Source organism: Nicrophorus vespilloides, unplaced genomic scaffold (assembly GCF_001412225.1).
Source record: "Nicrophorus vespilloides isolate i.1.1-1 unplaced genomic scaffold, Nicve_v1.0, whole genome shotgun sequence".
NCBI lineage: Eukaryota > Metazoa > Arthropoda > Insecta > Coleoptera > Silphidae > Nicrophorus > Nicrophorus vespilloides.
Genome location: NW_017099286.1, coordinates 23,658 through 33,548, shown reverse-complemented (window position 1 = coordinate 33,548; position 9,891 = coordinate 23,658). Strand labels below are relative to the sequence as shown.

At 30.0% G+C, this 9,891-nt stretch overlaps 1 protein-coding gene across 1 annotated transcript; it reads right to left on the bottom strand.

Moving 5' to 3' along the window:
* Positions 1 to 5,692: 5,692 nt before the first annotated feature.
* Positions 5,693 to 8,876, bottom strand: LOC108564314 (angiotensin-converting enzyme-related protein-like). The gene is made up of 5 exons (XM_017923314.1): positions 8,752 to 8,876; positions 8,603 to 8,701; positions 8,412 to 8,546; positions 8,216 to 8,354; positions 5,693 to 5,908 (listed from the first exon to the last, which is right to left on the bottom strand). The coding sequence occupies exons 1-5, from the start codon at positions 8,874 to 8,876 to the stop codon at positions 5,693 to 5,695; spliced, it is 714 nt and encodes a 237-aa protein (XP_017778803.1).
* Between the last annotated feature and the right edge of the window lie 1,015 nt (positions 8,877 to 9,891).

The following is a 9,891-nucleotide window of genomic DNA, read 5'->3' as shown; positions in this document are numbered from 1 at the left end:
TTAACTAGTTATTTCATATAATAATGGAAGTATACAGAAAAATCACTAAAATCTGATTTACTCTATATACTTATATTTAATATAAGAACTATTACACATGGTTAAATTAGGAAATAATTATTATATTATTATATTCATTTTAACTAGTTATTCAATATAATAGTTGGTATAAAGAAGAATTCCTAAAGTTTTGTAACATTTATGTTTCTCTAAAACCTAATTTAATCCAGTTACTATTTTATATTTAATTTCGTATAAGAACACATAGTTAAAAGTATGAAATATTCTACACTTTAGCTACTTATTCTATATAATAACGGTTGTAACAAGAAGAATAACTAAACATTTGTAACAGTGATCTAACTCTAAAACTTAGTTGCTGAAATCCTTAACACTATCATTGACCATCGACTTGGCTGATGGTCCATGATGAACCTCATTCATTCCATCTGTGATAAACGAGGGCTCTATTGCCGCAACCACCGAGAAGGCTCACAAAGGGCTTGGCTTGACCAGGATTTGAACCGGCTATTAGTCGCCCATTACATTTATGTAACTCTAAAACCTAGTTTTATCTATATATTATTTTACATATAATTTGATATAAGAACTAGTACACATAAGTAAACTATTAATTGACTATACATTTTATACTTTAACTAGTTATTCCATATAATAACGACTGTATAAAATAGATCCCCAAAACAATTTTCAACATTTAAAATTTGTGTATTTAAAAAAACATACGTTAAATGTTAAATATGCATTATTAATTGTTTTCAATTTGTTGAAAATCTGCAGTTTGTAGCTTGCTTTAATATAAATGCAAGTGTTATTAAAATTAAATTGTAGAATTTACTGATGCATTTAACATTTAAGTATATTTCTTTGCTCGTGCGTGAGGAATCATTTTGCTGCTGGATGCGAAGTGCGATCCTTTTAAGTGAGTCGTGTCCTTAAACCGCTAAGTGAGTAGTGCTCTTATGGGAGAAGCGGCGCAAGATCCTCAGAAGAGGCGCTCCTATTATGTTTACCTACATCGCTTTGCACTTTACATGAACAATAAACCTGAAGTAGATTGCCCTTAGATGTGTACTGTGCTCCATGGCTATATCAGTTTTTAATTCATATTAAAGAATTTACGTAACAATTGTCATTTCAAAAGAAACGTAATTAAATTTCAAGTGATTTTGTAAAATTAATTTTATTTAAATAATTAAGAAAATTTAAAGCATACTTTTGAAAGCTTATTATAGAAAAACTACAAATTCGAGAAAATTAACAATAGACTCATTGAAAAGGTCATAGTTTCATCTTTTATTTGCAAATTAAATGATTTAATTAAAATTCGTGGTATTTACATAAACAACTAAAGTAGATTGTTAATTTTATGTTTTTTTAATTATTAGGAAAATTTAGAGGTAAAATTTGAAAGCTAGTTACAGAAAAACTACAGACTCGAGAAAATTAACAATAGGCTCATTAAAAAGATTATAGTTTCATCTTTAATTTGCAAATGTAATGATCTAATTAAAATTGGTCGTCATTACATAAAAAATAAAACTAAACTAGATTGTTAGTTTTATGTTTTTTTTTTTAATAATTAGGAAAATTTAGAGGTGAAATTTGAAACCTTATTACAGAAAAATTAAAAATTCGACAAAAATAACAATAGAAAAGGGCATAGTTTAAAATTCGTGGTCTTTACATAAACAACTAAAGTGGATTGTTAATTTTATGATTTTTTTTAATAATTGGGAAAATTTAGAGGTAAAATTTGAAAGCTTATTACAGAAAAACTACAAATACGACAAAATTAATAATAGGCTTATTGAAAAGGTGATAGTTTCTTCTTTAATTCGCAAATTTAATGATCTAATTAAAATTCGTAGTCTTTACATAATCAATACAACTAAAGTAGATTGTTAATTTTATGTTTTTTTAAACAATTAGGAAAATTTAGAGGTAAAATTTGAAAGCTTATTACAGAAAAACTACAAAATCGACAAAATTAATAATAGGCTCATTGAAAAGCTCATAGTTTCTTCTTTAATTCGAAAATTTAATGATCTAATTAAAATTCGTGGTCTTTACATAAACAATACAACTAAAGTAGATTATTAATTTTATGTTTTTTTAAACAATTAGGAAAATTTAGAGTTAAATTTGAAAACTTATTACAGAAAAACTACAAATTCGACAAAAATAACAATAGACTCATTGAAAAGGGCATAGTTTTATGTTTAATTTGCAAATTAAATGATCTAATTAAAATTTGTGGTCTTTACGTAAACAGCTAAAGTAGATTGTTAATTTTTTTTTAATAATTGAGAAAATTTAGAGGTCAAATTTGAAAGCTTATTACAGAAAAACTACAAATTCGACAATAATAACAATAGACTCATTGAAAAGGGCATAGTTTCATCTTTAATTTGCAAATTTAATGATCTAATTAGAATTCATTATCTTTACATAAACAATAAAATTAAAGTAGATTGATACTTTTATTTTTTTTTAATAATTAGAAAAATTTAGAGGTCAAATTTGAAAGCTTATTACAGAAAATCTACAAATTCGTCAAAATTAATAATAAGCTTATTGTAAAGGTCATTGTTTTGTCTTTAATCTGCAAATTAAATTATCTAATTAAAATTCGTAGTCTTTACATGAGAAATAAAACTGTTGTGCTTTTTTGGCAACATAATTTTCTTTTTAATTTTTTGTTTCTTATTAAAAATATTTCCAAGAATTTATAAAAATCGTTATAAAAGACTTTTTTTTAAGTAATCACATCAGTTTTAAAATAAATCTATAAGATTATTATTTTTTTTAGAAAAATTGGGAAAATTCGGAAAGCTTTTTAAAGAAAAACAACAAATTCCACAAAACTAATAATATGCTCATTGGAAAGGTCATAAATTTCTCTTTAATTAAAATATTTGATGACCCAATTGTAATTATTGAGTAATTATGTAAAACGTGAAAATTAAAAAAAAAACTTTGTCTCATTAACATTATTTATTATGAATTGAAATGAATTGTTAAATCTCAATTGTTACTAATTATTACTTACTGATTTGTGTATTATGAGAAGTGTAATTGAAGAATTATTGAATATGTAATATTTATATTGAAATTATAAAAAAAGGTATTAGAATTTTAATACTCAAATTTTAATAATTTATTTTCTGAGATTTTTAAATAATATTAATCTACAAGTAAACTTATTTCAAAGTAAATAATTTTGTCTTTAATTTAAATTATTGATCATCTAATTAGTGTATGTAATTATTGAGTAATTAAATATAACGTGAAGTCGTTACATTATCAAATTTGTCTACAAAATGTGTTCAAAAAATTAAAAAAAAAAAAACAAATATCGATTTCCATTACAAAAATTAGTTATAAAAACAGCATGTAATAATTCAGCTTAATCGAAAAAACACACAAAAATATTGAATATCAATGCAAACCGCAATACGCATCGAAATGAAATAACAAACAAAAAATTGCATCGACATTATTCACAATTTATCATCGTTAGTTACTACTAATAACAAACCACGGTTTCCGCATTTTCTGGTATTGTTTCATACGAAACGTTGGACGTGCCGAAATGTAATACGGTTTTAAAACAATATAATTAAAACGGAATTGATCGAATTTTGTAAATACAGTCGGCTTTGATCCGTGCACGATAATTATTAAAATTTAATAAAATCGCACTTTATATTATTCGACTGCTGAAATTTATTTATTTTTTGTTGTTTTTGTTGTAATTTTTGTTATGTAATTTGTATAGTTTTGTTTTGTTTTTTTTATTGCTGCGGATTCGAGCTTTAATGAAGCAACACCATTTTATATAAATGATATTTTGCAAATCAATATTATTTCACGTTGCGCGAATCGCGATTGAAATAATTCGTAACGAATTAAATATCAAATTATATATTTAATTGCATGCAGCGAACGCATTATTGCATATTTAACAATTGTTCGCGCTGAAATTTAATGGACGGATTGAAAAATATGTGTGCGCGATTAATTATTTCCATTGAAATATTATTATCAAATACTCTTGTTTTTTTTTTTATTTATTGATAATTAAATATTTCAGTTAATCTTTTATCATTTAATTAATTACATAATAAAATATTTTTCAATTTATACTCGTATTTTTTTATAATTTCTAATTAACTTTTTTTAACGGACAAATAAATGAAAAACAAGCACAGAAAAACTACATAAGGGTCAAAATGACCCAGAAGTCATTAACTATTAAGAAAATTGAACAGATTATTAATATTATGACCAAAGACAGATTAATTATTGTTATTTAATGGGTCAAAATGACCTATAAATCAATAACTATTAAGAAAATTGAACATATTATTAATATTATTAACAAAGACAAATTAATTATTATTATTTAATGAACTTAACATCATTTAAAACTAATATTATTGCTTTATAATTTCTTATAAACTTCATTTAACTTGTAACTACTACGGACAAATAAATGAAAAAACAAGCACTACATATAGGTCAAAATGACCCATAGGTTATTAACTATTAAGTAAATTGTATACATTATTAATATTTATAACAAACACAGATTAATTATTTAATGAATTTAAAGTTATTTAAAACTAATTTTATTGTTTTATAATTTCTAATTAATCTTTTAACTACGGACAAATAAAATAACCAAAAGTACTTCTTATGGGTCAAAATGGCCCGATTATAAAATATTAACAAAATTGAACAAACTATGAATTCTTACAACAAACACAGATTCATTCTTATAATTTAATGAATTTATCATCATTTAAAACCGATTTTATTGCTTAAAATAATTTGGACAAGTTTTTTGAGCAAGCAAATTACAGCAGAATGCGATTGACAAGAAATATCAGGTGGGGGTCACTCTGACCCATCTGTAGTACTGACAGGTTAATAATTTTATTTTCTTTAATTATTTAGCAAATACAGGTAAACGTTGTTTTGCGCCGGTTCGATTCACGCCGATTCACAATAACGCCACTCTGAAATAACGCTGATTTTACACTTATATAGAACTAAACCCTCACTGTAAATAATAGTTCATTTTACGCCGATTCGATTTGCGACGGCTTTTGTAGGAACGTTAAACGACGTTTACCTGTATTATATATTAAAAAAACAAAAAGCAAATTGAAAAAAAAATAAGGAAAGTATACTAAATTGTTTTTTTTTATCAATATATAAATAATCTGTTAATGCCTTGAAAAATTATTTCTCATTATTTAATCTATTGATTTTTGTTAATTTACAGTTTAATAGTAACTCTTTTATCATTTCATAATTTATTTACATTTAGTTATTTACTAAATATTATGTAATGAAGTTGAAGTAAATTTGTGAAATTAAAAATACTAATACTTGTTATTATAAAAAAAATCCTTAATTAATTATTATTGAATTACTTAATACTTTCTTAACCTTTTGTCGTCTGACGGTACATATAATACTTATTATTATTATAAAGAGATGAGAAACTCACCTAAATACTTCTTGGTACTTATATGTAATCTTTATATTGTTTACAAAATGATTTGTTTTGCAATTGGAATCACCAAGTAAGTATAAACCTACGTGCAAGTAATACTTGTCACTTCTGTATAGGTAATTTTTGTATGTTGTAACAAAAATATCATTTTCCTTCATAGAGAGCTACGTATTTTGTGATGATTTCTTTGCTCTTCAGCATCTCACCAACGAACGTCTCCGATCCCAACACTTCTCCGAGATTTGATTCCGTCTCGTGCTTCATCATCGCCCATCCACAGCATCCAAAGAACGTGTGTTCTATCGTCTTCTTCGCAATACCAGCACTTTTCGTCTTCCTTTCATGCTTAATATTGCCTGACTTTACCAAAAAAAATACCGCATAATTGTTTCATTGCTGAAATTTACTAAAAACTTATAGGAAACTTAATGTTAATGTATTTTAAAAGAAATATGTTATTTTTTTCAATTTTATTAATTGCTGATTTTAACACTTATATAGAACTAAACCCTATAGTTACCTCACTGTAAATATGGGTTCATTTTACGCCGATTCGATTTGCGACGGCTTTTATAGGAACGGAACCCCCGGAACGTCGCCCACCTACAGCATCCGAAGAACGTGTGTTCTATCGTCTTCTTCGCAATACAAGCACTTCTCGTCTTCCTTTCATACTTAAAGTTGCCTGACTTTACCAAAAAAACACCGCATAATTGTTTCATTGCTGAAATTTACTAAAAACTTTTAGGCAACTTAATTTTAATGTATTTTAGAAGAAATGTTATTTTTTTTCAATTTTAACAATATTCAGGTTAAAAATTTTGAAAATATAAAATGAATAAAACGAATGGAAAACAAGAAAGGGTTGATATCATCCATGATTCGCGAATATAGAAATAATACAGTTGGCGTGTGACACGTAATGGCGAAAACATGTTGTGTTTGGAAATAGATGTCATAATAATTTAATTTAGCGTTAATGCAGATTCGAAATCCCGCGATAAATAATTTTCGTCGCGTTGGCGAAACACAAGTACTTCTTATGGGTCAAAATGACCCGATTCATTCTTATAATTTGATGAATTTAGCATCACTTAAAACCGATTTTATTGCTTAAAATAATTAGAACAAGTTTTTTGAGCAAGTAAATTACAGTAGAATGCGATTGACAAGAAATATCAGGTGGGGGTCACTCTGACCCATCTGTTGTACTTATAGGTTAATAATTTAATTATTTATCAAATACAGGTAAACGTAGTTTTGCGCCGTTCGATTTACGCCGATTCACAATAACGCCGCTCTGAAATAACGCTTATATAGAACTAAACCCTATAGTTACCTCATTGTAAATATGGGTTCATGGGCCGATTCGATTTGCGACGGCTTTTATAGGAAGGGAACCCCCAGAACGTCGCTCATCTACACATCTTCTTCGCAATACCATCACTTTTCGTCTTCCTTTCATGCTTAAAATTGCCTGATTTTACCAAAAAATACCGCATAATTGTTTCAATGCTGAAATTTACTAGAAACTTATAGGAAACTTAATGTTAATGTATTTTAGAAGAAATCCAAAGAAAAATGTTATTTTTTTCAATTTTAACTATATTCAGGTAACAATGTGTTAAATATTTTGAAAATATAAAATGAATAAAACGAATGGAAAACAAGAAAGAGTTGATTTCATCCATGATTCGCGAATATAGAAATAATACAGTTGGCGTGTGACACGTAATGGCGAAAACATGTTGTGTTTGGAAATAGATGTCATAATAATTTAATTTAGCGTTAATGCAGTTTCGAAATCCCGCGATAAATAATTTTCGTGGCGGCAGCAGCGGCGGTGGCGGCTAAATGGCCCTCGCGTATCCCGAAACAATTACCAGAACGTTCGAATCTAATTTCGGAGTCGCGCGGAAATTTTGGCCTCGTGCATCTGCGGGTGTATATCGATATAATGATATTTTTATTATCCGACCGTTAAATTGCTGCTGCTGCCGCCGCCGCCACCCGACCCGCTCCAGCGACGGCTGCCAAACTATAAATTCGCTCGGGTTAATCCCGGCTTTATTAAAATATATTGGATTTACGGATTATTCACAATTAATTAAGTTCAAACTATTCCTGTTAGACACTTATATACTCCTACATATTACATTTTTTTAATTAATTTTTAATATTAAACAAAAACAAATTTTCAGGAATCCACTTTTTAGTTGAAGAATGTAAACTTGTTAATAATAATTAAAAGAATTGGTAAATTACTGAAGTATCTTTTTTATCTCAATTATTTGAATATTAATTACAGTAGGAAATATATACAATCAAAATACGAATATCTACCTGGCAATTATAGGTTTTCGGGGCGCTTTTCGTATTTAGAATTAAAATGGGGAAAAGGAGCGAAGCAGGAGGATGTTATTATTAGGAAGGGAGTGGAGAGCTTGTTAAAACAACGCCGCTTCCGCTTTTTAAAACGTTCCGAATTTAAAACAACACTCCGTCCGCTGATACTCAATTTAAAATCGTTCCAAAGTGAGCAGCATCAGCAGAAGCGGCAATTCCTTCGGCAAATTCCTCCGGTTTCAATTAAAACAGGAAGCCAAAGCCGAAGGCGTCCGCCCTTAATCCATACCGTGCAATGCATTATTCGTATAATAAATCGACCCTATCGTTCTCCTGCACGAGCCAATCGTAAAGAGGTTGGAAGTACTCGAGCAACGGCTCCCCGGACAACTCTTTCTCTCCGGTGATGGTCTGAAGCACGTACTTCCAGTTCTTGCTGGATCCAAGCTTCAGGCCTTGTCTAGAAGAAGAAATAATTAGAGATGATGAGAATTGGAGATGTCTAGGATTTGGTCACTTTAGCCTGTCACCGGCTGCTTTGGATTTGTAGATGTCGCACTTGTGGAGCGGCATTAGGTGTTTGTCATAGTTGTTGGAGAACTTGCACAGGGCTTTATGCAGCTGGAATTCCAGGATGTGGGCGAAGAAGTAGCTGAAATAGTTGCGCTAGATATTAGGTGGAAGCACTAGAGACCGAGAAATACCAACGACATGTACTGCGAGTCGCCTGGTATATGGTATTTGGAGCCGATGTCGAAGTCCTCCTGCGTCCTCGGCATCGGCGACTTCAGCTTCTGGTATTTCTCTCTGAATAATGAAATTAATGATGGAGAAAGCTTAGGTGGTTATGGTGTCACCTGTAATTCCAATAATGAGCGTTCCACTGGTCGGGATCAACCCTATTCGCGAACACATCCCATCGCCACTTATCAACGATCAGACCGAAGGGCAGGAAGGCGATGCGCTCCAGAGCCATGTCCATTAGGGCATTAATAGTCGACTCCTTTGTCTCCGTCACGTTCTGGATCAGCCCTATGGCCTTTAAATGGTGAGGGGTGGACGCGGACAGAGCAATGGTATCACCAATCGCCTCGTGGAACCCTTTGAAATAATCAAATTAACCATAATATAAAGCCCTCCCCTCTTAAATCCCCGAGAAACGAGTTTCTACCCGGATTAGCGCCGGATCGGAAAGTAATCGGCAGATGGCTGTACTGGATGTAATACTGTATATGCCCCATCTCGTGGTGGATCGTTATGAAGTTCTGATGGTTCACCTCCGCGCACATTTTTATACTGCAACAAAAAAAAATAAATTACCGCAACGAATTAATCGCTTAATGCGGGCTTCATTCGGAATTCACCATTTATTAAATGTATTCAACTGTCTGCCATGGAAGGCCTTTTTTATGTAAATATCCAACAACTAAAAAAATAAATAAAAATGGAACTGAATAGAAGAAAAGCATCGAAGACGAAGAAGCGGGAGTGAATAATTTATAAAGCCTTCGCGCAATGCAAATTCACCCGAAACGAATTAATTATTATTGCATGGTGTCACTTTAAGTTTAATGAGCTGAATTGGGTCAAATTAATTTCAGCTCCGCCTGGCCTCTCTGCAATCCGAATTCGAATCCGGAATGGAGGGACACCTCACACCGGTCTGGACATTAATGTTCAGACAACGGCTACCACGCTCCGAGCCAAGTGCTATCGCCGATAATTTTATGCCATCAAATTAACATCAATATAGACTACGAAGATAATACAATTCTCCCGCATCTCTGATTCTACCAAAATACTCATAGAACCTTAAGTACATCAATAAAAATAATGTAATTATTTGTCGTATTTCCTAATAATTTTTGCCCTTTTATTATAGAAATACTTAAAGATGCTTTGTCTCTACAATGAAACTTATTCCTTTCATTAAATATTTCTTGAGAAATTAAAAAAAAAATGGTATAGAAATATAAAGAACAAAAAATTAAAAAAGG

Coding starts and splice junctions, on each gene's coding strand:
- LOC108564314 (XM_017923314.1), bottom strand. CDS start 8,876: ATGGACATGGCTCTGGAGCGCATCGCCTTCCTGCCCTTCGGTCTGATC. Junction 8,355..8,411: donor GCAGCCGGTGACAGGCTAAA/GTGACCAAATCC, acceptor TTCTTCTTCTAG/ACAAGGCCTGAAGCTTGGAT. Junction 5,909..8,215: donor TCGTGCAGGAGAACGATAGG/GTCGATTTATTA, acceptor TTTTTGGTAAAG/TCAGGCAATATTAAGCATGA.